Source organism: Tinamus guttatus, unplaced genomic scaffold, assembly GCF_059628265.1.
Source record: "Tinamus guttatus ecotype Peru unplaced genomic scaffold, ASM5962826v1 Tinamus_guttatus_pri_ptg000242l, whole genome shotgun sequence".
NCBI lineage: Eukaryota > Metazoa > Chordata > Aves > Tinamiformes > Tinamidae > Tinamus > Tinamus guttatus.
Window position 1 is genome coordinate 2,158,978 of NW_028288776.1, and position 25,628 is coordinate 2,184,605.

At 43.1% G+C, this 25,628-nt stretch overlaps 1 protein-coding gene across 2 annotated transcripts; it reads left to right on the top strand.

Moving 5' to 3' along the window:
• Positions 1-3,018: 3,018 nt before the first annotated feature.
• MCOLN2 (mucolipin TRP cation channel 2) lies at positions 3,019-22,953 on the top strand. 2 transcript variants are annotated; one of them, XM_088526023.1, is made up of 14 exons: positions 3,019-3,068; positions 6,089-6,248; positions 8,732-8,905; positions 12,356-12,509; positions 13,043-13,130; positions 13,276-13,372; positions 13,841-13,940; positions 15,623-15,738; positions 17,204-17,353; positions 18,790-18,891; positions 18,997-19,119; positions 20,684-20,890; positions 21,468-21,583; positions 22,802-22,953. In XM_088526023.1, exons 1-14 carry the CDS (start codon positions 3,022-3,024, stop codon positions 22,836-22,838), a joined length of 1,671 nt encoding a protein of 556 aa, XP_088382149.1. In that variant the 5' UTR covers positions 3,019-3,021; the 3' UTR covers positions 22,839-22,953. The 2 variants fall into 2 exon arrangements, with proteins under 2 accessions (XP_088382149.1, XP_088382148.1); XM_088526022.1 differs by lacking the exon at positions 3,019-3,068 and adding an exon at positions 5,343-5,379.
• Positions 22,954-25,628: the final 2,675 nt, after the last annotated feature.

Below are 25,628 nucleotides of genomic sequence, written 5' to 3' on the forward strand. Positions count from 1 at the left end.
CCAGCAGTCACCTGAGATTATAGTCTTTTTAATCTTTTCAGACAGATTCAAGGCTACCTTGCCTTGAAAAGCAAATATTAAGTCACTATCTGCTCTGTTGACACTTTAAATTCCTTGAGGATCTTTGACAACACACAATAAATAATCACTGTAGCATAAAACAGCTTGCGCAAGGAATTCTGACAAGGTTGGCAAGCTTTTGAGAATTACTGAAATGCAGAGGCTGACTTCTTTTTAGCAAGTCTTTTTCATATGAAGCTTGGAGAAAGTTAAGATTTTAGTAAAAATAGGAGGTTCTATTGAAAACAACCACTCATTCAAGGTTTTTACTCATAATAAATCTTTACTGATTTCTTCTCAGCGAGTAACTTGCTCAAAATGCAGGTGCATTTTGTGAAAAGCTACCAAGTACTTTGTTTTCCAACACTTATATAAGGTAAGTATTATCCAGATTTAGAAGTGGGACAGAATCTATGCCTCATCACTGTTAATTTCTGAAATTGATGAGAAGTTTCAACAGTTTGTCAGAGCTGTGTGGGTAATGAGCTCTGCGTAAAAGCCAGTGGCTAGCCCCTAAGCAGGAAAAGATACTGTGTGTGGATTGTTTTAATTTCATTCTCCTGCATAGTGATTTCTTGTGCCTAAAAGGCAAACTCCACTGGGAAGTTTGTTCTGCAGTAAGATCCCAGTTAGACCCTTTAAAAAGCAACCCATGATTCTGACAAAGCTAAAAAGTCAATCGACTGAGACCTAAAAATTAATTGGAAAACCATGCTCTGTTAGTTCTGTTGTACTATGCAACTTTCAATTTAGCTCTGCAGGCAGCTGTGTGATTTGGGGGAGGAAAAGCTGATGAAAGGCAACTGCATTCGGACAAGGGGCAGGGTCACAACGTGAAGCTGCAGGGGAAGGGTGAGCTTAGTTTTAGGAGATGGATGTGTAAAGCAAGGGATAGAGCGGGGTGGGAGAAGAGCAGGGACTAACCTGTTGTAGAGCAAGCAGGGTAGCTTGCTGTGGATGCTGCTATGTGGGGGACAAAGAAACCGACCCTAAAAAATTCATTTACACCTACCCAAAATACCCAGTTCTGAAAGTAACACCAAACATTATGCTATATATCTAGCTATTATATATACATAAAACTATTTCTTAAGAAATTCAGACCCACCAGCACTTATGGTTCTCCATGATAATAATGTTGGCAATCTTGCTATCCAGCTTGCTGACCTGGCTTGATCCTTGTGTTCAGGATCTTGACCCACGTTACTTGGCTCACGTGAGAAGCAGCTCATCTGTCCTGCAGTCTCCTGGCTGTGTTCGAGAAAAAGTGCAGCCCTAGCAGGAGATCTGCCTTTACATCTGTGTGGTGGCTGCTCCCGTGGGGTTTGTTACGGGGCTTTTTACCCTTGTTTTTTGTCAAAGCGTGGTGTGCTGGTTAAGGCTTCATAGAGTCAAAAGCCACAACGATGATCTTACTTTAAAAAAACAAGTCAACATTAGCAATGCTAATAACATGCATAAAGCTGCATCCTGCAGAAGGATTATCTTTATGCTGATGCAATCAGGCAGGCACTGATAGACCTATAAAATGCAAGTGGGGAGAGCAACGAAGCAGATAAAGCATCAGATAAACTCACTACCCATCCAAACACCATCCCAAGGAATGCAGAGATTTAATTCTGGCCAAAGAAGGTGTGCAGGGGTGACAGTGCCTGCGTTCTGACCGTCTGCATTACCTCCTTATGGACACAGTGTTGCAGGGTGCCAAACTTACTGAAGCTCATTTCAGCACCAATGCTCTGCACGTCCCCAGGGAGCGAGAACCCCAAGTTTGCAGCAAAGTTTACAGCTAGTGCTAGAATGAAGTTGAGCGAGGAGGAGGGAGAGGCAGGGGGCACATACTTGTTTCTGGGACATGGGATAGAAGCTTTATTTCAAGGAAAGGTGAACAGAGTGCAGGCAAATCAGTAAGAAAATGAAGCCAGATATGGTCACACCTTTCCAAAAAAGGGTGTATAGGCATAACACATGTGACAGATGGGGGAGGAAAAAAAAAAAAAAAAGCAGATGCTGCTGTGAAACCTCAGACCAAGGACGTGATCTGAATGAGGCATCTTCCTGTCTGCAGCAGTAGCAGAAACAAGGTGCTTCAGAGGAAGCCTCAAGAAAAAATTCATGCATAACTTGACTTAACGCTCTTGCAGCTAGTTTTCAGTAACTTCAAAGTGATGTTTGTCTGGACTTTTGTTCCTTCTCCCCTAGCGGGGTGACTGTGACTCCACACGGCATCTCCTGGGGCTGTTATGCAATGGCACATGCTATCCTGCCATTATGCAGCCCGTACGTCTTGGAAGCAGGTCAGGGAACTCCAGGTCCTTGTAACGAAGCTCCTCTTCCAAGTCTCTGTTCTGTTTAGAGCACCCAAGTCTGGAAATACCACATCATGCCACATTGCCAGAGGACTCTCAGCACCCCTCCAGCACAACGCACCGGCTCTGCAGCTGCTGATCTGATCCAAGGCGCTTCCCGCCTCCCCTCCAGAGCCTCACGGACACGGCGCGGCCTGCCCCACTGCACGGGTGAGAGCCTTGGCGCCTCTGCCTTGAGGAGATAAGCACACTCGGTAGGAAGGAGGGAGCTGAATCTGCTCTCTCGACTTGTGAAGAGACTTTTTTCCCCCTACACACAGACTGCCTCCACACCTCATTAGGGTACTTGTAAAATACATGATTTTGGGAAAAGTTCTGGAGAAAAATCAAATGGTCAGATGATGCCTCCCCCAGCTGTTCACCGCAGAAGCGGGGCCGGCCCCCTCCGAGCCCGGCCAGGGCACACACCCACCCACTCGTGGCGGCCCGGCCGCAGGGCCGACCCTCGCGCGGCCGCCGCACGTGGCCCGGGCGGGCGCCTTTAAAGGCGGCGCGCGCGGCCCGCCGGGCTCCCCAGCCGAGGCCGCCCCGGGGCCCGCACGGCCGCGGCGCCGCCACGAGCCCCGCGGCGCCGCCACGAGCCCCGCGCGCCATGGAGATCTCCCTCAAGCACCTGCCCGGCGGCCGGGCCGCTCGCGCGTGAGTGACGGAGGGTGGAAGGGCGGCGGGGAGGCTCCCCTGCCCCTCCGAGCGCCGCGGGCCCCGGCCCTCGCGCTCTGCCCCGCGGGCGGCTCGGGGCGGCGGCGCCGCTCGGGCCGCCCCGTCCCGTCCCGCCCCAGCCCGGCCCGGCGGCGTCTCCCGCAGCGCCTGGGCAGGGGCAGAGCGGCGCCAGGGCCGCGCCGCGTGCGGGGCGCCGTGGTCGCTCTGCGCGCGGGTCTGCAGCGCTCAGGTACGTGCGTGGGCACCCCCGCCGTGGCGCGGGGCGCTGCGCGGCTCCCTCGCCCCGCTCCCCTCGCGGAGGCGCGGCCCGTTGCCGCAGCCGCCCCGCACCGCTCGCGCCCCGCGCGCACGGACGGAGGGCTGCCCCGCGGCGCGAGGCACGCGGCCTGCCCGCCCCGGAGCGCCGGGACCCCGCGCTCGCTCAGCGGTGCCTTCCGGAGCAGCCGGGCGCTAAAAGCTGCTTTCCTGTGTCGCTCGCTGCCCGTGGTAGTGGTGGCTGCCGAAACTTGAGTATCTTTCTCAAGAAAGAGCGCTCAAGTGTCCCGCTGTAAAACGCCTCTGTAACAGCAGAGCACGCTTAAAGCTCTTCCCAAGACTTTTCAAAGTTGTAAACCCTTCTCGAAGGACAGACAGCAGAACAAAACCTCCCGTCCGCATGTGCATAGAGAGGGCTCCTCACCACCCTGCAGGGGCTTCCTCGGCTTGGGCCGGGGCGGGCACCTGTCCTGGGCTGGGGCAGCCACGACACCTGGAGCAGAGCTGGGAGAGCTCCGGCAGAGCCAGAGCCGCTGGGCTGTGTGTCCGTTACAGAACGCTAAGGAAACCCAGCGAGGGAGCGCAGTATCCCATGGCCTTGCCTTGGGCTTGGGCGTTTTGTTTGGATTGCCCTTAGGATAGCAGGCTGTTGGCATCCAGTAGAACTAAATGTTGTTTCATGTGCACTCACCCTTACTAGCGCAGCTTTTATTTATTTATTTTTAATCATTGGTTGAAGTTTCTGCTTCTGCAGATTTAGTACAGTGTAGTGGAATGGTGCTTTGAATCCCTTTGAGGAAATGACAGATTGCTGCATTTTTCTACTGCTGAATGTATTGCTGAAAATCACCCTAGAGCACTACTGTCTCTATTAAAAGCAAAATTCTTGCAAGTCCAGGAGTCTTGCTCTTAAATTGAAAAAGTCCTTTGCTAGGAAGAATTTCCAACTACCAGTTTCTGCAGAATTCATGAAGCTATAAACATCAGGAAAAAAAATTCTTGACCAGTGGAGTTAAATGAGGGTTGAGCAGAAGTGAAAGCAATATTATTATTCAGCGTAAAGGGTTTTTTAGAATAGCTGTAGGGACTTGAAAGATGACTGGGTGAGGGGGAAGCACCATGTTTTGCATGATATATATTTGAGTTGCTGAGGAAGTACCATTTATTAAAAGGTTTGCTGGTTGATTTAAGATGGGGCATTTCAGGTGTTTTGATACTGAAAGGTTTTGGAAGGATTTTGCCTATGTCTTGGAGTGGTCCTTATGTCCTGCCTCATGCTTTGAGCCCGCGTCAGTTCCCGTGTAAGCTTGTTCTATTTCTCCTCTATTTCCTGCTACTCCCATTACTTTTATTCAGTCGCATCTCACGTGCTGTGTGCCTGCGAAGTTGCTTCTGCCTGCTCAAGAGAAGCTGGTGCAAGAGCAGCTATTGCTTTGGTGTCCGTGCTGCACTGACGTGCATGTATACCTGGGCAATACCCAGTGCATACAGCTATAACAGCTGTATGCTTTTCTCTCAGATGTGTTTAAAGTTCACAACTTACACCCAATACAAACGTGTATAAATTCATCTTAAAACTAGTTCAGTGCCATGTGTTTTTTGCTTTGTTTTAATCTAAATTTTCAGATTATGCTAAAATTATTATTGTGTTAATTTTGTTACTTGTCTGTCTCAAAAACAAAATCACCTTTCCCTCATCATCTTCATGAATGATTGATGTATTTCTATATAATAAAAGATAACCTTTGCGCTTCTTCATGTTAAAACAGACTTTCATTTCCTCTTAGGCGTGAGTGCTACTATATTGCCTTTATTGCATAGTGTAATTCATTTTCCTTGTTAGGAGGAAGCTGGTTCAAACCAAATGTGTTTTGCATTCTAGAGGTCAGAGTCAGAATAACTGTACACTTAGACATATGAGGACAAAAAAATTAAAAATGCATCTGGGAATTTGGTCTTGATTTCTTCAGTTGTGACTTTGGGAATACAGTATCCTTTATAAAATTCTGAATATTGGATATTTTTAATGGAACTGGTAAGAAATGGATTTGTTGGGCTATTTTCAGATATGTTTGCTCTATTTTAATAGTTGGAGGGAGGAAAAAAGGTTTGGTGCCGGTCTCTTTCTGATGTAGGAAAGTTTTTAACAATTGCAGTGCTGGAAAGTGTTTAGAAAGACAGAAGGAAAAATGTTTTCAGTGCCCTGTTCAACTGAGACACGGCAATTGAGTGCCAGCAAAAACAGCCTGCCATGCTTGTTCCTCTCGTTTTTTACATGCCCAAAAAGTAAAATGCATGCGGGATGTTTTAGCCTTAAAATTGGAGAGCAGCAAGTGTTTGTAACTTCAATCTTTGATGTTATAAAGTCCTTATTTATAGCATTCGTGTGCTGTGAAGCCTGTTGAGGCCTTTGAGATGCCTCTTTCTGGAGGCAGAATGTGGCTCATTCTGAGCAGTGCACTAACCTGTCTCTGTTCCGTTACCCCTTTCTTTAAACTAAGCTCGTTATTGCCATAACGTATCCTGTTATTTAAAGCCTATGTCTTGAAAAATAACTGTTAAAATGTTGTGTTATGATAATCTAATGTATTTTTTATCATGTGATTGTAGATAAATGTTTTTGTTTTGTTATTAAAAACTTTACAGACCTTTTGTGTCATATGGAGGCTGAGGTGAAACTAACATGAGGAAGCTGCCTGCCAAAATATTCTGTTGGTTTTTAATTAACATATTATTTATGGCAGAAATATGATGGCCCAATCAGATATAGATCTAAAAGAAACGGCTCTAAAAGAGGATTTGAAATTTTACTTCATGAACCCATGTGAAAAATACAGAGCAAGACGTCAAATACCATGGAAACTGGCTTTGCAGATTTTAAAGATACTTATGGTTACTACTCAGGTAATCTTTTATGTGTTTTTACTCCTAGGGTGTGTAGGCATACACAAGATAAGCAGTAGGTCCGTGCTGCAGCTCCTTGCCATCTCTAGATGTTCTTTACTGACTTCCCTCTTTAGTCCAGAAAGAAAAAACATCATGAGGAGGGGGAGTGTGTTGAAATAAGACAAGGAACTAAATCATCTGGTCAAATATTACCCCAGAATTTCCAGGAGGCTTTTGTAATTTAATGTTTTTATATAACACTAAAAGAAATTACCCTTCCCTCCCACTGAATCCAACCCTATGTTATGAAATGCCTAGGCTTGCTGTATATTGTGTTCCTTACTACATTCATGTCAACTTAGGCTAGCATGTGACCGTTTCACAGCACTGTATTGTGAATGTGATAAGCATTTGAAATGTAGTTATCTACTCTAAATATGCACGTTCAAGTTGGAAAATGCGGCAGTTTGTCTGGTGGCACTGAGATGACCGATGTGCCCTTTTGGTTGCATCAAATGACATACTCAAACTTTGCAGATAGGCACATAAGTCGGGGCAATGAAGAAGAAAATTTTAAACTACTGTTTATTACACTGCAGTTGATTATTTAGCAATCCCCTGAGATATGCTGGCTGGTCGATGGGGGAAGGAGAAGGGGAAAAAGTGTAAGAAATTGTTTGTCTGCACCTTTTAAATACAGCACTGTCATCTGGCACTTTGCAAGTAGCTAAATATACAAATCCCCAGAATGTGCTGGGCTGCAGGATTCGGGGTTTGTATTTGAGCTCCCTGCCAGATGAAGCCCTGCGCATTTCTGTGTTGCATCCAACGCCCGCGTTCCCCAGGTGCCTCTGGAAAGACGCGGAGCCTCCTGGGCCGCTGCCGCGGGCCGGTCCCGGCGCAGCACTGTCCGCGGGTGAGGGCGGCCTGTGCTGCTCCCTCCTCCTACACAGGGGAGCTTAACATAGGCTATTGAGGCTAATGCTGGCACAGGTGCTGCCCACAGCAATTTTGCTGCTAAGAATAGGGAGCATTTTAAGGCACATGTGGACAGTGCAAGACAGGACAGTGCAAACGCAATGTAACTCTAGCCAAACAGGTACCTTTACTTCTTGGTGCTGTCGAAGGTAAGGGAAGGGTTGCTCTGTGTTATGAGTAGATGCACCTAAATTAGGGCTTATTGCAGTGACTTCTTCAAGGCCAACAAGGCAGTAACCTCAAATGTGAAGTAGTTTTGTTTCCTTACTCACACAGTGGTTAAAGGGTTCAGTACTACTTGATATATCCTAGCCGACTGGCTTAAACTCTTGGGAAAGTAACTTAAGTCACGCAGCCTCCCTGTCTGCTATTCCAGTCTCTTGGTCCTTGTGAGCAGATGGGATACTGTGCTCCCCTGCCTGCTAAGGCCATGAGACTTGCTGGGTCCCTTAGGATGTGTCAGTGCACCGCAGTGCTCGTCAGCTCTGGTCTTGCTTGGGTGAGAGCCGGCAGGAAAAGGAGAACAGCTTCTGAAGGAAGATGTGCTGCTGCCCCACAGGGCAGCCTTAAGCTAGTAGATAAACAACTTCTAGCAAGCATCTCTGCTTCAGAATGAAGGCAAGATCATTGGAGGATGATTTAGGAATAATTTAAGCTTTCTTATGACTGTTTTTGTCTGCCATCAGCCTATTAAGCAGAGCTGTTGTTGCAGCTTCCTTGATCTGGTGTAGAAGCTGGGGCATTTGTGCCTCCCTGGAAAGCAGAAGTGGCTTCTGGCCTAGCATGGGGAATGTGTCCTGCCCTGAAACTGCACTGAAGTCCCCTCGTGAATCCCCAAGAGAAACCTATTGAGCATGTGTAACTCCTCAGCATTACAGTTGGACCTTGGATTTGAAGTTTATATATAGAGTGCTGCAGGTTCATTTGTATCACTCTCAGCAATTTTGCAGTCACCTGAGGATATAAATAGTTGATTTAAAAGATGGGTGAAAGAGTGGAAATTCAGTTCTGAATAAACTCTGCCTATATTCTCCATGTGAGGGGAAAAAAGATGAGGATCAGGCACACAGGTCTGCACACATCCTGACATGGGCACACAGATGCACATGCTGTGTGCGCTGCTGCTGCGGCTTCCCACAGCCTCCTTAGCAGGCAGCGGGGTCAAAGCGATGGCCTGGCTGCTGTGGGGTCCTGCCCCGACCTGCCTTAGCGCTGCCTCGTGCCACAGCCAAACAAGAAGCTGCTGGGGGTTGTCCCATAGCAGCGTGGAGCGCTCCTGGTTTAACAGGCTGCACTGTTACCTTGGCTCTTCTGCCATTTGCATCCTTCACTTTTGTTTTCTTTTTTGTGAATTCCAGTTAGTGTTGCTGGTCCAGGATATGTGAAAGGTAGAAATGATGCAGCTGTCTTAGCAACACTATCGAAACAGACATCTTTCTAACTTTTATTTGTTATAGTTGAAAGAAGTGAAGTTGTTTCAAAAATGCTGCTGCCTGAACTCGTGTCTTTGTTTTCCTTGCCAGCTTATCTTTTTTGGTTTGAGTAACCAGTTGGTGGTTTCATTCAAGGAGGAGAACACTGTTGCTTTTAAACACCTTTTCCTGAAAGGGTATTCTGGTGTTGATGAAGATGACTACAGCTGCAGTGTATATACGCAGCAGGATGCTTATGATAGCATTTTTTATGCTATTAATCAGGTAAGTGTGCTTGTTTATAATGAAAAATAGCGTTAAAATTGAAGTTATAGCTAGTAAACTGCTTCTCAAATTCTTGTTTTGTCTCCATTTGGATTTTAATCTCACTATTTCAGTGAATCTACTGAGGTGGAGTGTTTCAAATTTGTGTGCAAATGTGTGGATTTGTGTGTCTTGAAGACAAATCCAACACAAAACTTTAGTTCATTTAGTGCATAGTACCAAAGTCCAGAAAGTTTGAAATTTGGTCATCTTATGTGAACTGGAACCTTTGTTTAGGTCTGTTTTTAGAGAAGTATGGTCTTGAATATATATACAAATTCAAGGAGTTTGTGCTTACAACTATACCAAATTGCAGCTTTGTAGTAAGTGCCAAAGAACTCAGTGAAGAATATGGTGCTTCCAGGAATGCAGGGGCACAGGCCCTGGTTACAGATGGGAATGAATAAATCTGGTTATGGAGGAATAAATCTATCCTGGAAATTCAGTAAGCAGGTCTTATTAATACTGCTACATTTAAGATGTAACTATTAAGTATTGCTCATCATGAGATGAAAGTGGGTGTGTGAGAAAAATGAGAAATATCCCTTGTTTGAGAATAATGATGAACAGATTCAGGGGGAGGAGCAGAAAGTGGTCTTAAACCACCACCTTTAATTCTCCTCTCTGACCTTGGGCATCAGTTTTGAGGTTGGTCTAAAGCTGGTTTTGCAGCCATCAGTTTGGCCTCCCAGACATCTGGGAATTGCTGTGGTGTGGAGGCCAGGCCTCCTTTCCCAGCACTGCTTGTGCAGGGGCTCGTTGCTCCTTGAGCCGCAGCAGAGCCATCAGCAGATCAATCCTGCTGTTTCTGCTGTGGGGCAAAGCCCATAGTGGCTGCTGGTGTGTTCAGGGAGTGTTTAGATGTTTTTTTGGTCTTCCTTTGAACTCTTAGTGTTGCTGCTGTTTCTGCTATAATTTGTTCCTTTTTTTTCTTCTCTCTTCCTTGCTTTGCTTTCCTTCTTTTATAGGCACTAAGACTGAAGTGAAGCCCAGATAGAAGACAGTAGAGAAGTAATAGCTTTATATCCTCAAGAAAGAGCCATTGTGTGATACAGGCATCAGAAAAAGGTCTCTTCATAAATGTCTCTGTTATTTAAATGTAGACATACTCTGAGGAGTTTAAATTCAAGTGATCTAGGTTCTTTAGTGTCTTGTGGAGCTCTTACAGTTTCTATCACATGTAAGCCATAAAAATATGTAGCTTTCAGGTGACCTTTCAGTTTTGTTTTGTGTTTTTAAGACTTAGTGCTGCTTAGAAGGCTTATTTCAAGATGGGCATCTAGAATCTGCTTTGTGGTTGTTCTTTGCTTGTGGTTGTTCTTTGCTTGTTAAAGCATGGAGTGCGTGCGTGTGTGCACGCTATATGTAGTGAACCTTTAGGGCATTTTAATGTTTTGCAGAAAAACAGGCAGACTTCTGTACTTAAAGGGTGTACAGCTCCTTCCTACTCCTCTCTCTGGTCTAATTCGGAAACTTCTTTTATGAAAAAAGCATTCAGAGTTGTTAACGCTGTCCCATCATCTGGCACAGTATGGAGTACCAAGATGCTGCAGAATTCTTACTCCTGCTGCTTGCTCCTGGGACATACATAAATGGGATTTTGCTTTTGTGTAGCGTGTTGCTTGAAAGTGGTGCTTGCTGAACTTGAGCAGCCATGTGTTGCTGTCAGGAGGGCAAAGTCTCCAAGTTTGTGCTTGAACAGAACAGCAGCTGCTAAATGCAGTGGTCTGGTAATGGCCTTAGTGGGATATTGTGACTAACTGTTGTTTCCGTTCACTTGGCACGCTTTAAACTTGGCTTCTTTATTTTTAGATAACATTTTGCAGGGTGCTGCTGCAGTGGCCATCTCCTTAGCTGTCTGTGTTTTTGTGAGCTCAGCTGTGAAGCCCCCAAAGGCAGCACTGTGAGGCAGAGCTTTGGCTGGATGTGTAGGTTCCCGTTGCAGCCATGTGGAGCTGGCAGTAGTTAACAGCTGCTTGGTGTTAGCACCAGTGTAGGAAGCCTTACATGAGGGACTAATGCAGTTAATGCCCACAGGAAGGGGAAAAATAAGGTACCAATAGGTAGTCATTAATAACCAAATTAATGTCTAAGGGAGAGAAAGTTCAATCTGTATCAAAGTTAGCTGAACAATACGTTTCTTAAGAAATGGGAAACCCTGCCTAACTACCCTGATGTCTAACTAAGCTGATGTTTATTAACTCAAGCTCCTGGGAAATACTCCCCAGAACAATAAATATTTCCAGCAGAGGTGACTGATGAATGCTGCCCTGAGCTGGTTTGTCAGGAGAGGTAATGATAAAAAATAATGAGTTACTGGATGTTTATTCATTCTTCCCTAGAGGGCCATTGGTCTAAGCAGCTTCTCTTGGGCAATGGTAGGTGGTGTTAAGCTGAGTGGGCCCATTACTGCTTTGTGGCTGGTCCTAGTTGTGCTGCACTGTTGAGGAGTCCAGAACTGAGAAGTGCTGTGTCCCCAGCTGTTTCATTTGCCCCTGTTATGCAAGCCTGGGATTCCAAGGACAGATGATGGAGCTGGCTTTGGTTTGTCCTGAAAGTAAGGGAAGAAAGTGTCTCCTCCCAGACAAGCTTTCTGTTGCCTCTGTGCTTGTGTAGAGCTGTCAGGTCAAACTGCTTTTGGGTGCTGCCCGAGCTCTGTGCATGTTCCTGGATGCTTTGCTGCCTTGTAGCCATGAGAGCAGAGTCTGGGGAGAGATTAGTGGGGAAAAAGAGGAGAAACATTAAAGCCATTTATTAGTCTTTTCAGGCCTTAAGATCAAGCCTGAAAAGTTTATGAAAGTTTTAAAATTTCTTCCTAGTATTGTGTTTTTTTAACTGGCCATCCTACCAACATCTGAGTTCAGGATAGGCAAAGGTCTTCAGTTGCTTAAGATTTTTTAAATTGAGATGCTGTGTTTTATCAGAGGATCTTTAAGTTTCAAGTGTTTAAAAAAGTGAATACTTAAGAGATTCATAGAGTGTGTGCAGTTAGCAGCTGCACTGAAGTCAAACCCTGTCTACAGTAGATGCCTCCTGCTGTAGGGCACACGTTTCATCATGCACAGGTGCCCCAGTAGGCTGGGACTCCTAGTCCCTGTATAACCAGGATGCCAAGGGCTGCTCATGTAGACAGTCAGCAGCTGCCTGAGCTTCCTGTTAGATATCCACAATCAATTTGCAGGCTTTATGGGAAAGTGAACGTTTGTTATTTTTGAGTTCTTGTGTAAAAGTCTATTCATATACATCTTGTTCTGCTTACAGACTCTTATGTCTTATATAGCTTACAAGCTATTTTGTTCTGCTTACAAGCAAAAGACCTAAGGTCTATGAACAGGGAATAGGAGTGAGACCCCAGCTCTTCCTCAGACTGATCTATTGTTAACTTTTAGTTCTGTTTTGCTTTTAAACTAGTACAGGCAACTAAAGAACATTTCCCTTGGGACACTTGGTTATGAACAAGATGAAAATGAAGAATCAGGTTTAAAAATCTGTAAACAGCAGTACAAGAAAGGCACAATGCTTCCATCCAATGATACACTGAACATAGATGTTGCTACTGAAACAGGTATGGAACTTTTGTACTTAAGCCACAAGCTTCTTGCCATGGATTGTTTACCTTGTAATGGTAAATCAGGGATTCTAATGCTAGTAACTTTTGCATGTAATTCACTGGAAAACTAACATCCTTGTTGCTGTTTTTTCTCCTTTCCCCCTACCCTTGCTTTGTAGTATTTGTTTAGACATTCAATTACTTTGCAGTTTATAAGAAGAAATCTTCTCTGTACTTTTTTTCCTTTCAACTGTCATTAGCTTTTTCATAGTGCAGAAGGTTCCAAATACAGAATTCTCAGTGTTGTTAAGGCTGCAGCTTCAGTGCATATTGTTAGCACTGCTCTAAGCAGAGTCTCACCCTCTGGCTTCTCAAGAACTACTCCACGCAGCTGCCTGTGATCCCACTAGTTGGGCTCTGTATGAAGAGTTTTGTGCAAAATTAACATGATGCTTGACTAGGATTTGCGCTTGCATCTGAATACTTAACTTTATGCTGTTTTCTATGTGTAATTTTTAAAACTTCAACTTTTCTCCTTTTCTCTGTAGAATGTATCCTCTTAAAGTCAAAGGAGCTAGCCAATAGGAAGGCTGAACAGAAGCTGAACTCCTCATTTTTCAATCTTGAATTTTATAGGTAAAACTTTGGGATGGGAAGGTGGAATACATTCTGTGATTTTTTTTTCATATGAATATGCTGAGTTATGTTCTGTGTGTTCTGTGCTGTGTGTTCTTCTGTTTTTGATTGTTGATGTATTTATATGCTTCTCTTGAACATTCAGGCTTATACAAGTTGAAATCTCTTTCAAGCTAAAAGGCATTGCTCTACAGACAATCCATGCCCGTGAATTGCCTGACTGTTACGCATTCCAAAATACTGTAAGTGAATATTGGGCATAGTTTAAGTTTATAACGCTATATAGTAACAAGTGTCCATAGACGGTGTCCTTATATCCAGACTGTGTGGAAAAACAGTTGGGCGCATCCTGGCCTATGAGGAAACTGCCTTATGCTTAAACCCCCCTTTCCCAAAGGTGCCTGAAGCCCCTAAACAATTGTGTTGCCACGATACAGTGTCATTTTGTAACCTATTCCAGCTGATAACCTCATAATCTGAGAAGGGGTAGTAAGTACTTGTTGCTCAGTTAACAAAGTTCATTTTGAACTCTGGCTTCTTGGAATGTTGCTTCTTAATGCTATACATCGTGCTCCCGAGTGCTCTGTATATGCTGCCATTTATGCTTTCTGAAAAGCTTACCTAAAAATGCTAACACATATATACAGACCAAGATTTATTTTATGGAATATATTTTGCTAATCTTATTTCTGATTTGCCTTTACTTTCAGATCACGTTCAATAATAGAGCCCACAGTGGAAAAATAAAAATTTATTTTGATAGTGATACTGACATTCAAGAATGCAAAGACTGGCATGTATCTGGTTCTAGTAAGTACTCTGTGTGCGTGTGTGTGTGTGTGTGTGTATGCATTTATATGGTGGAAGTATTACACATCTCCTTCCATTTCTCCTTGTCCATAGCAGTTGGACTAACAAAATGTTCCCTGTCTTCTTGTCTCCCACCTTAAGGCACAAAAATCTTGTCTAATGCAACTCATTACATCTTTGTAAATAGTAATCAAGAATTAATCCCTTTCTGAAAGGGTATTGATGGTATAAGCATCTCTGTACAGCTGTGTATGTCACCAGGCCCTCTCTTGAAGGAAGAAAAAGGTTTTCTCTTCCTTGGTTCTCTTCCAAAGGTTGTTCAGGCTTTATTTGACAGCTAATAAGTGGATACTAAAGACTCTTTCAGAGAAGTAGTCACTGATAGAGCACTGTGCAACTTCTTCCCTTAGAGTGAATTCACAGAATCACAGAATGGTTGAGGTTGGAAGGGACCTCTAGAGATCATCTAGTCCAACCTTCCTGCTCCAGCAGGGACACCTAGAGCACATGGCACAAGTGGCATCCAGGTGGGTTTTGAGGATCTCCAGAGAAGGAGACTGCACAACCTCTCTGGGCAGCCTGTTCCAGGGCTCTGTCACCCTCACAGGAAAGAAGTTCTTCCTCACATGGAAATGGAACTTCCTGTGTTTCAGTTTGTACCCACTATCCCTTGTCCTATCACTGGCCACCACTGAGAAGACTTTGGCCCCATCCTCTTTGCAACTTGCTCTATAGGAGGGTGACAGAGTAAGTCTCTTATGGGCTATCCAAGATACCAGTTAAGGGATACATCAAATGGCCTTCTCTTTGCTAGGCCAAAGCTGACTTTTGTCTAATAAGAGTGTGTTTTATTGGCATTGTGTGTGCGTATTTGGTAACTTTTTGCAGCTGTCTCTTAACTAACCCTTCTTTAGTAGTTTAGATGCATATAATGAGCTGCTGTGGTAGCAGGGGCATGCAGGTTCATTATTAAGGTGAACTAAAGAGTTGTTATACCAATTAGAAATTAGTTTTTAACTATATAAAGAAATACTATGTTGTGAAACTTATAGGAACAATTGATAGGAATAAGCCAAAGAAAATACCTGTTTTAAAAAGTTACAGTCCTTGGGTTTATGTGATTACTTCTAAACCCTCGTGTAAACAAGTAGAGTATGATACAGTTTCTGTACCATGCAGATCAGGGAGTGAGAAATGTAGTCTTGAGTGTGTAGAAAGTTGTGTAGTGGTTGTGTGTGTGATTAGTGTGTGTGTGTGGGTATGTTTAACTACATTGAAATGAACCAAATCCTGTGTTTCTTCTATTCCATGCAGCTGTAGTACTGCTAGAGTACAGGAGGATAGATGAGCTTAGCGGCAAAATGAGCAGTTTTCATCAGTGTGCTCTAATTTTGAGGAACTTCAAATCTGCATTTAATGATTGTGGTGCAGTCTGTGTAGTCCTTCTGGGGTATAGCTCTCTGCTCAGCTGTGCTGGAGGCATGCTTGCAGAAAGCTTTGCCTTGTTGTTGCTGCTTTATACATATGTGTGTGTGTGTGTACACACACATATATCCCATCTCTTCAAGGGGGAGGGACTGAAGTGAAAAATACACACAATTTGTAAAAGTGTCAGTGCTTATGATAAATGCCTTCCCAAGGAGATATGAGCAGATTAATTCTATCCTTTCTGTGACTTACAGTTCTGCAGAAAAACACTCAGTATGTCCTGGTTTTTGATGGATTTGTCATTATCAGTTGCCTTGCTTCTCTTATCCTCTGCACCCGGTCCATTGTTCTTGCCTTGAGATTGCAAAAAGTAAGTACAATATTCATAATCTCCATGCTGTCTCTCTGCTATCATGTCTGATGCTAGTTTTGTGAAGTGTTAGTTATGAAGTATCAGTGCATCTGTGCTTCTAGAAAAAGGACGTGTGATATCTCAACAGTCACAAACACAATATATTTTACTTCCACTTGTAGTACTGTAGTAAGTGTTCTGCTGCATATGCCAAGGGCAAAAGTGGGAGGGATTGACTTAATTTTGTAGAGTATCTTGTGCAAAAAAGAAAAAAAAAAAAGAATCTTTGTGCTGTTATCAGCATTTTACACTTTTCAAATATGTTTTTTTTTTCTGTCTTGGCTTCAAAGTAGAATACCTGTACAGGTCATCCTGTGAATTAATGCTTTAATGAGTTGGCTTTCAAAGCCAACTGTCATTTGAGAAGTAGACTGTAGGCTGTGCTGCCTTAGATATGTTAGTTTTCTTGGTCTTCCTGGGGCTGGAAACACCCTTTTCAGCTCTTTCTTTCCCTCTTTACAATTCTTGACCATAGTCTGCTGTCAACTTCTTTACCACTTGCCCTCCCCTGCATTCCCAGAGACTAACTCTGACTTCTTCTCAAGCTCATGTAAGCAGACCTCATTCTTCCCTTCCAAAGAAAGCAATGCAGAAACATGAGCTGGCCCTGCACAGGACGCTTCTGTTTGCTTGATTTGTGCACTGTAAAACTGCTGTCTTGGAAGAGTTCCCAGGTGTCGAGAACCTGGTTGATATTTCACACTTCCTTGCACACCAGCCCCAAGTTGTTGCATAATTTGGTGCTATTAATTGTGATATACTTGTGAATAAAGGAGTTAGAAAAAGAGAGGGCACGATATGCCGCATATGAAAGTGAAGGTAGCTGCTTATCTAATCCCATGTATCCTCTTTGGAGCTTGTAAACAAGACAAAGGTGACCAGGGCACAGGTATTGCAAAGGTATTGCAAGGTGCTGTCAGGAACTGGGGCAGTGGCATTTATTCATGAGCAGAGAGAACAAGTGAAAGCAGATCGGCGGTGCTGGGTTCGGGAGGTGGCACTGCTGGCTCTCGTGGAAACGCGAGCTCCTGCCTGACTGTTGTGTTTGAGCTGGTTACCGATTCTCCTGGTTCTTTCACTGCCTCAGCTGAGTGACTGTGCTCTTTTGTGGGAGGACAGAAACCTCTTGTGAGGGGCTTGAAAAGGAGATACCAAGTCATGCATGCTTAGGTTCTTGGGGGTCATTTATGTTTGTTTTGTGAAAAGCTAACTTTCAATGACCTAAACCTGTCTTAAAAACTTTTCTTTCTTTTATTTTTTTTTTTCTTGTTGCTATTACTAACAATTTTTAGGCTGTTATTCCAGCAAATACTATAGGAAAAGTAGGCAAGTGAAATTCAAGCACTGCTACAATATTGGGGCATCTGTGCATATCTTTCATCTAAGGGGACCTGTAACTAAACATCTAAATGCTTCTCAATAGAGATTTGTGAATTTCTTCCTGGAGAAATACAAACGTCATGTCTGTAATGCGGATCGCCTAGAGTTCATAAATGGATGGTATGTCCTGGTAATCATCAGTGATATGATGACCATCATTGGATCAATCTTAAAAATGGAAATAAAAGCCAAGGTGAGGGTTTAATGCTTCAGATGAAATACTCGTCTTTTTGCAACCAGCTGTAGTAATTTCCAACTATGGAAAATGTGATTGAGCTATTTGAGTCGCTAATCACTTTCTTTCTTTTGCTGGTTCCTTTCCCCCCATGTTGTTGTCCACAGTAATGGAATATAGGCAGTTGGATGAGGTTTTGTTCTGCTTGTTCCTGCTCGAGTTTTACACATTTTGAATTGAGCTCTTAAGTTTATTCTCTTGTGGGCACTAATGCTCTTCTGAGTGCTGATGGATTCTTACAGCAGTCAAAGAGGATGTGTGAGCATGACATATTAAAACAAACACTGTGGTGTTTGTAGTAATTGATTTTATTTCTCTTCCCCAAACACTTGAAATAAGACCCTGGAAAATAATTAAATGTCTTATTTCTATAGTGTCAAGGCTCTTAATCCCTGTTTTAGAACCTGTAAATAGACAGTGATATAGATGCTAAAGAAAAGATGATTCTTAATTAAAAGCTTTAGGTTATGTTAATTTCTTATCTTAATAATTAAGAAGTAATAGTACATATTGCAAAAAGAAATCAAGAGTCATTACGCTGGATAAAACAGGGGTCTGAGCAGCTCATGAGGCTGGAAACATTGCTGTGGTGGCTTGCTTGATCTGTCCAAACCAAAGGCACAACCAGTGTCAGCTGCTGGTCCTTGACCTTCTAGTCTGGACTTACTGAAATCAGTGTGTTTTGTCCACATGTGTGTCAACAGTTCATGTGTTTCAAAAGCTCTGTATTCTGGGAAGAGCAGGGCAGCAAATATGTTGCTTCTGCTTCATGTGTAGTAATACTTAAAGGGCAAATAGCTGGCGTGACCTTCAGACGAAACACTTGGGAATGTCCAGGTATATGGTGAGGTGGGGGACAGGGCAGAAAGTCTGGAAGATATTTCATGCTGATGGTGACATGTCTTCTGCTGAATCAGAAGGCAGGTAGAATTGGTTATAAACCCCCCTGGCAGTGGAAAAAGTGTTCAGAATTCAAAGAGCTAGCAACCTGTCCAAAACTGTTCATGTTTGTAGCACAGCCAGGGCTACAGTCCTGAAGTTTAAGTGATTACTTGTTTTAACAGTGGGAAAAAATGTGGTAGCAAATGTTAACCTTTTAAAATGAAAATTGAGATATTCAGTCTAACTGTATATTGTAACCAAAACAAAGACTTTAGTTCTTCTAGGCTTCATAAAAATCTTGTTCAAGAATGTCAGCATAGCTGTGCTTCTCTGTGCAGTGCTACTGCTTTTGAGTGATCTCTAACTGCAGTTTATGCTGCTCTGATTTTTGTGGTAAAGAAATGTCACTACAATATTGAACTGTCCATTTTTTCTGAAGTGACACCTGTATAGTTGTCAAGCTGACAAACCTGCCACTTAACTTGACCACCTGCTCTTTTTGGATCCCTCAGAATCTCACCAGTTATGACGTCTGCAGCATTTTACTTGGAACATCCACTTTGTTTGTCTGGGTTGGAGTCATCCGATACTTGGGATACTTTCAAACCTACAACGTAAGCCTGGAATTGAATATTCAACAGTTGCAACACATTTAGGTCTGTCACTTATTCAGATCTCTTGTAATATATATTTGACCTCCTTTCTGCCCTGACTTACAGGTGCTCATTTTAACTATGCAAGCATCGCTGCCTAAAGTTCTGAGGTTTTGTTGTTGTGCTGGGATGATTTATCTTGGCTATACTTTCTGTGGTTGGATTGTGTTGGGACCTTATCATGAAAAGGTATGTCAGCTCCTATTGCTTTTTTTTTTTTTTCTTCCTTCTAACTATATGTGAATACCTAACTGAACATAAAACTCCTAGTTATTTTAACAGATGTGAATTCTTGTTAGAACAGATGAATTCATGGTTTTAAAAGCTTGAAACTGCATAACTCCTATCAGCTGCTCCTTTTAACAAAGTAACTCTATTATTTCACTGTGTGACTGAACTCATTATTCTCCTGAACTGTCACCATAACACGAGGCTGTGTTTGCTCTGAGTGCCTGGTTGGTTTATCCAGGCAGTGCCCAGCGCTGGGGAGGGGACAGAAGGCTCCTCAGTGCGTTCCCTTCTGCCCTCTTCTGGCAATCCTGATGCAATGGGGATGCTGAAGCATTTGTTACTGTTTCAGGGTATCTTGTTGACTTTTGTTCTCCAAATCTGTCCCTTGCTATGCAACTTTAACTGTTATCTGTTGACCCAAATATGGGTGGATAAGGGACTTTTACCTCCAGAAGTATGCCAGTGTGTCCCTATTTCTGTTTGAATTCTGGCTGCAGTACTAAAGTCTTTTAAGTTCCCAGCTGCAAGCAGAAAAAGCAATTACCCTCAGTTTGAAAGCTAGATAGCTTTTTGCCGAATTGTTTCCTTTATTGCTTTATATGACAGTATGGGAGGGGGGAGGCAGATTCCCAATCTGTTAAATTCTGCATGTCCATTAATGAGCAAATCCGTTACTACTCATTCTTGATTTCTGTTTACATGTAGTATATATATTAACAAAGATCCATGTTGTAGTGCTTATTTTGGCTTTTTATCCACAGATCTAGATTTCTCCTGACATAATGCAAATCTCTCAAACTTAGGTATTTTGTCTATGTACATTTTAAGTTGATGGCAGTAAGTGTTTCTAGAGGAGTCACTATGTGCTGCAGGATCCTTGGTGATACCCGAGGGTCAATTGCTTGTAACAGGCACAGGGTAGATATTGTTTTTCTGGCTTTTCAGCAGCAAGTATGTTAATTTTCTGAGTGAAAGGACTTGTAGCTCACAATATGCCTGCCTATGAAAAAGTGAACGCTTGCTGAACATTGCAGGTGGATGTCAAGGGTAACAACTGCAGGGTGTGCCGGGTGTGTTTCTCCCCGCCACTCGCGCGGTTCTTGTCTCGGAGCTGTTCTCCTGTACCCCGCTGGAAGGCAGTGCGGCTGTGCGGAACCGCAGGGCTCGCGGTGTGCGCTGCCTGTGCGCAGGGCTGCGCCTGTGCGCGCTGCCCCGGTGCCTTCCCCTGCTGTGTGCGTGGAGAGGAAGGTGGTCCATTTGCCCAAAAATTCTGAAAGCCTTAGTTAAAGAAATGTGCTGTTCCTTCCTCTACTATAGGACAGAGGGAATAGAAATCCTACTTTCAGTCTTTTGGTAACCAGATAATTTTATATTTTTAATAACACTTTATATTTTTATATTATGTTTTTAATAACGCTTATATATTTTTAATATATTTTAAATAACACTTTCTTCCTTCCCTTTAGTCAGAGTGTGGGTGATATTCATGTTCTAATAGTTATTTATACTCAATATTTTCTAGTTTGAAGATCTGAACACAGTGGCTGAGTGTCTGTTTTCTTTGGTCAATGGTGATGATATGTTTGCAACATTTGCCCAAATCCAACAGAAGAGCATGTTGGTGTGGCTGTTCAGTCGGTTGTATCTGTACTCCTTCATTAGTCTGTTTATATACATGATCCTCAGCCTTTTCATTGCACTCATTACAGACTCCTATGATACCATAAAGGTAAATCATTTTTCTTCCCATATACTTATTCTAATCAGTTCTGCATTTATAATGTCTAGCATTAATTATGATAAACACAGATCTTATTAAAATCTTTCAGTTTAAAATTTGGGGAAGAAATTGGGTTGGGAAAGGGTTACTGTGCAGTCATCTAAATGACTGTAGCCAATAATTGTCGTGGAAAACCATACTTAGTCTGTGTCCCTGTTCGTATTTCCTACTGCTTGACCTTTTAAAAAATGCAATAGCTAATGAAAACATTACCAAATTGCTATTGGAGGGTAGGTAAAAGTTGGATACAGTTGCACAGAGGTAGATCAGTCTTATCTGGAGTGAATGTCTTCTTATGCCACCAGATGCTGAGACAGGAAAGTTTTTCAGTGTCTCTGAGAAAATGCTTGGCAGAAGTGTGGCTCAGGGCAAGCAGATAACTCAGCTTGTTTAGCTGTCTAAATTTGCTTAATGTGTCACTGGGAAATGTGTGATTATTAAGGATTTTTTTTCCAAAAAAGCCAACTAGTAGGCTATTGATGGTGATTAATTTATCATGTTGTGAATAGGATGTTTTATTTTTCAGAAATATCAACAAAGTGGATTTCCAGTAACAGATCTACATGAATTTCTAAAAGAGTGTGGCAGCGTTGGCTATAGAAAAGAACAAGCCTCTATGCCATTCATCTGCTGCTGTAGACAGTCAGTATGGTATATTTAATGAGTGGTATTCTCAAAGTTTATCAATTAACTTTTTAATGTGGCATGCTGTTTCACAAATGTTGGAAAGCACAGAACTCTACTTGAAGAGTATTTGGACTCTTCTCTTGTATTTTAGCTTAGTTAGATTTGCTGATGGTGAAGGAGAGGTGATTCTGAGTTTAAGTGTGTGTTTTAAAGCATTCTCATACAAAAACTATCATGCAAAAACTGAAGCTGTGGAGTATAACTTGGAACTGTCAGAAGGAAATTAAGCCTCTGGTGCTTAAGTTTGAGTCTTTTGTTTCCAAATCACTCTTCCACAGGCCAGGATAGTGGCAGACAGAAAGAAAATGCGATTCAGCAAGGGATCTGCACTTAATCCAAAAAGTTATGTCATGTCTGTGAGGTAAACCAGCTCCAGTAACATCTGTCAAAATACTGGGAATACATTTCTAAGTATCTGGTTGCCACTGCAACCCTGCACTTCAAACACTTCAAGACTTCAAACCCTTGCAGATTTTAGCAGTGTCCTCCTTTAGCAATATCCTAGCAATGTGTGGGTGAGATGTTCAGACATCTCACCTGGTGCTTACTGGCTCCAGAAGTGACTCTCTTAATCCTGTCCCCAAGGAAACCTAGTCCACCTTTGAATCTCTGCCACCATTGAACACAGGGATCTTGCCATTGGGCAGTGTAGGGACTCATGACGGGACAGAATGGCAGTGGGTACAATGTAAGACAGCCAGCTTGTGAGATAAAGAGTAGAGATGAATGTGAATGTTGAATATCAAATGCCGTAACATCCTATTTTAGCAGTAGGACACTACTCACTAGAAAGGAGTGAGATGATGTTGGGTGGATATTGTGACATTTGCTGTGAGCATTTGAAAGCTGAGTAGTTCGTGGGAGCCTCAGGCAGGTACAGCTTTGTGTTTCGTATTCAGCTCAGGCCTGCAGCTTAAGAAATTCTTGTCTGCTTGAGTATAATAAATAAACTTTAAGGTAGTGTTCTGCTTGCATATCAAGAGCGGAAGCCTGATAGCCGTTGTGAAAATCAGGGCGTTTCCTATTGTAACAGTTTCTACTTGATTGTCACAGTGTAAGTGTACTGAAATAAGAAAAAAACAAAATGAAAGGATCATAAATAAATGTTGTACATGCAAATATTTCCTATTGTATTTCCTACTGAATGAGAAATTCTGAAACTTTCTTTTACAGACAACAGAGTGATGACAGCTTGATACTTATTAATTGATCATGCACTGAAGTTTGCAAAAAAAAAAAGCCAAAAAAAAAAAAAAAGCATACGCGTATGGAGAATAATTCTGCAAATAGCAATGAAACATCTACTGGACCTGCCCCCATCTGGACAGATTAATCTTACTGAAGTGCTGCTAATGGTACATCAGCTGGCTGTACACAGTGAGAGCCCAGAAGCTCTCTTTGTTTGGAGGAAGGTTGTTAAGAACTTGGTATTCTTTCCCCAAGTTCAGTTACGTCAAAGAAGGCTGATTCTTGAGAAGTGTCTGGGGGAGTTTTGTTTGCTAATCACCTCCAGGAAGAAGGAGAGTGGTCCTGAACCAACTGTTGTTGACAAGGAAAAGAAATACATGAAATGACTCTTCAAAATAATTCCGCATTTTAAAACAAAAGAAGACTTTTACATCTCTCGGGCAAGAAGGGAGGAATTTTTCACTTCACTTACTGAAGCAGTACATTTGCATTGAGACTGTAATTTCTGCCTGGCACAATTCATTTCCTTGAAATAAATTTATATAAAACTACAGAGCTCCATGAAAGTACAAAACAATTGCTGTTCTCCCTTTTGTATACTGGTTTTAACACAGGCCACTGAGTTTACAATCTTTTCTTTTAATAGCTTTACTAAAAACAAAAGCACTTTTCTTTTTTTATCCTGAATCTTCTGTTATACCCATGAAACTTGATGTACAAAGCACACAGATGAAACTTAATACTTTAGCTATAGGTAAGTACTTCACTGTGTGGTTGGAAGGTCCCATGGCAGACATAATGTGAAGGATGAAGCCTGTGAACATTTTGTTTGTTTGATTGTTTCAGTGCCATAACCTGGAGGCCAGATTTGGGCATTTATCTAATTAATTCTATTTCAAGTACATGTTAACAGAAGAAGACAGAAGAACCACTGAGTTGGGCCTTCGGCTTGTTCAGCCTGTTGGTTTGGTGAATTTCTCGATGTAGTTACTGATTACTATCCTAAAGATTTTGTTTGTTTTTCTCCCTTTAACCTTTTACAGCACAAAATTCGGAATGCAAATGTAATCTCAAATGTTGTTGAATGAGTAAAACAAGTGTGGCTTACTTTGCGGCGAAAAGGGAAAGATGCAGCAGAGTGTTGTACAGGACCCTGTTGTGCAGGACAGCTGTTCTTACAGGAGCCATCCTCAAAATGCTGCCTACTGCTTTTTCCTCTCTTGCTTCTCTGCAAAGCCTCGTGAACGTTGCACTTCTGTGCCCAGCCTGAGTTCAGGTCAGGCCGCTCGCTGTGCGCCTGGCGTGCGCTCCCTGAGGCGGCAGGGCCGCTCGCCCGGCGGGAGCGGTGCTCCTGCACGTGCCCGTGTTGTGCTGTCAGAGACGGGTGTTGTGCTGGGTTCTCTGGGCTCTTGGGAGACACAGCGCATTAGTGACTGGAAGATGGCATTAAGGAAGGCAGCGCTATTCTGACAGCTAGTCTAGACAGAAGACAGAACTATCTCTGTGTACCAGTTACTGAAGGCAAGTGGTGCCACCTAAGCTGGACTGAAGTGGTGTTAAATATCTTAAGTCTGTCCTGGGACCTATTAACATCTTAATTTTGCTATACTCGTGTGAATGCTTTCTTTGCCATGTGTCACTTTCTTATTTTTGTGCTTCTGCTGAGCCTGGCCTGTGCAGGTTGCCTGTGTGCCATGGCTTCTTGTTCTTGTCAGGTCTCATCATCAGTATAAAATGTGAGCATAAGTGAGAGGATAAAGTGAAGATCCCTGGAACACTATGAGAGTAGAGGGAAATCATTTTATATGGACAGTTCATGTTGTGCTAGAAGCTAAGATTTTCTGTAACATGCCCCAGTATGTGTGTCTGTGTGTGTTGCCCTTGGGGGGCCTGCAGATACATTGGATAATACGTACCTCACAACTCTGGCTCAGGTGTGAGCCCTGCGTCTCTTGTAACCTGCAAGGTGTCATTATTGCACGTGTCTTCTGAACTGCACGTGCCAGACTGAAGCAGGGCAAGCTCTTAGACTTGTATTTGCTTTTTCTAAGTAATTTTTTTTTGCACTGCTGGCAGAGATAGGATAGCCCACCGTGAATGTATGAAAACAGTAGTTCTGGAGTGCACAAGCTCTTGGCTGCTTTCCTTGGGCCGAAAAGCGATCCAAGTGCATGTGTAATGTGGGGCGAAGGCTTGGAGGCCAGTGCGTGTTGCTGTGGTTAGAGCTCAGCAGTAGTCTGGTGCCAGCAGTAGTCTTGTTCACATGTTGAGCTATGTGTCTGTCACACAGACCAAGCCCCCTGTCAGACTCCTTCCTTCCTTTATCAATGGCCTGGTGGTTCTTGTGCAGATTTGATTTTCACTAAGCACAAATGCACTTCAGTATGTTTCCAAAAGCAAAATTTGACTGTCAGTGTTTTCGTAAGTTGGCCGGCCCTGTAGTCTTTGAAGTAAATGTCAGGTGGGGTTGGGAAGCATTCAGCCACAGCCGGGGCCTTGGATCCCCATGTGTTATCTAGGCTGGCTGTGTTCCTGGCCAGAGGCAGAACACCAGGGCAAAGCAAGCCCTGTAGCCGTTCTGGAAGCAGAGCTGCGCTTCTTCTGCCTTATGGGAAGCAACCGCAGCTGAAACAAAGTTTTCTTCTGAGCAACTGGCAGCTTGGCCTTTAGCTGTTGGTGATGTCAACAGGAAATTTTGTAGGAAACTTACATGCGAATGTTTCTGTCCTAGTGTGTGTTAACATGAGAGAATGTCAGTTGTACAGGACAAGAACAGTACTAGTTGCTTGTTGAACTAACGGAATGACTACAT

Excerpts from the sequence above, each read along its gene's own strand:
- MCOLN2 (XM_088526023.1), top strand. The coding sequence starts at position 3,022 with ATGGAGATCTCCCTCAAGCACCTGCCCGGCGGCCGGGCCGCTCGCGC. Across the intron at positions 8,906-12,355 it reads TTTTTTATGCTATTAATCAG|TACAGGCAACTAAAGAACAT; the intron begins GTAAGTGTGCTT and ends CTTTTAAACTAG. Across the intron at positions 13,941-15,622 it reads CTGGCATGTATCTGGTTCTA|TTCTGCAGAAAAACACTCAG; the intron begins GTAAGTACTCTG and ends TGTGACTTACAG.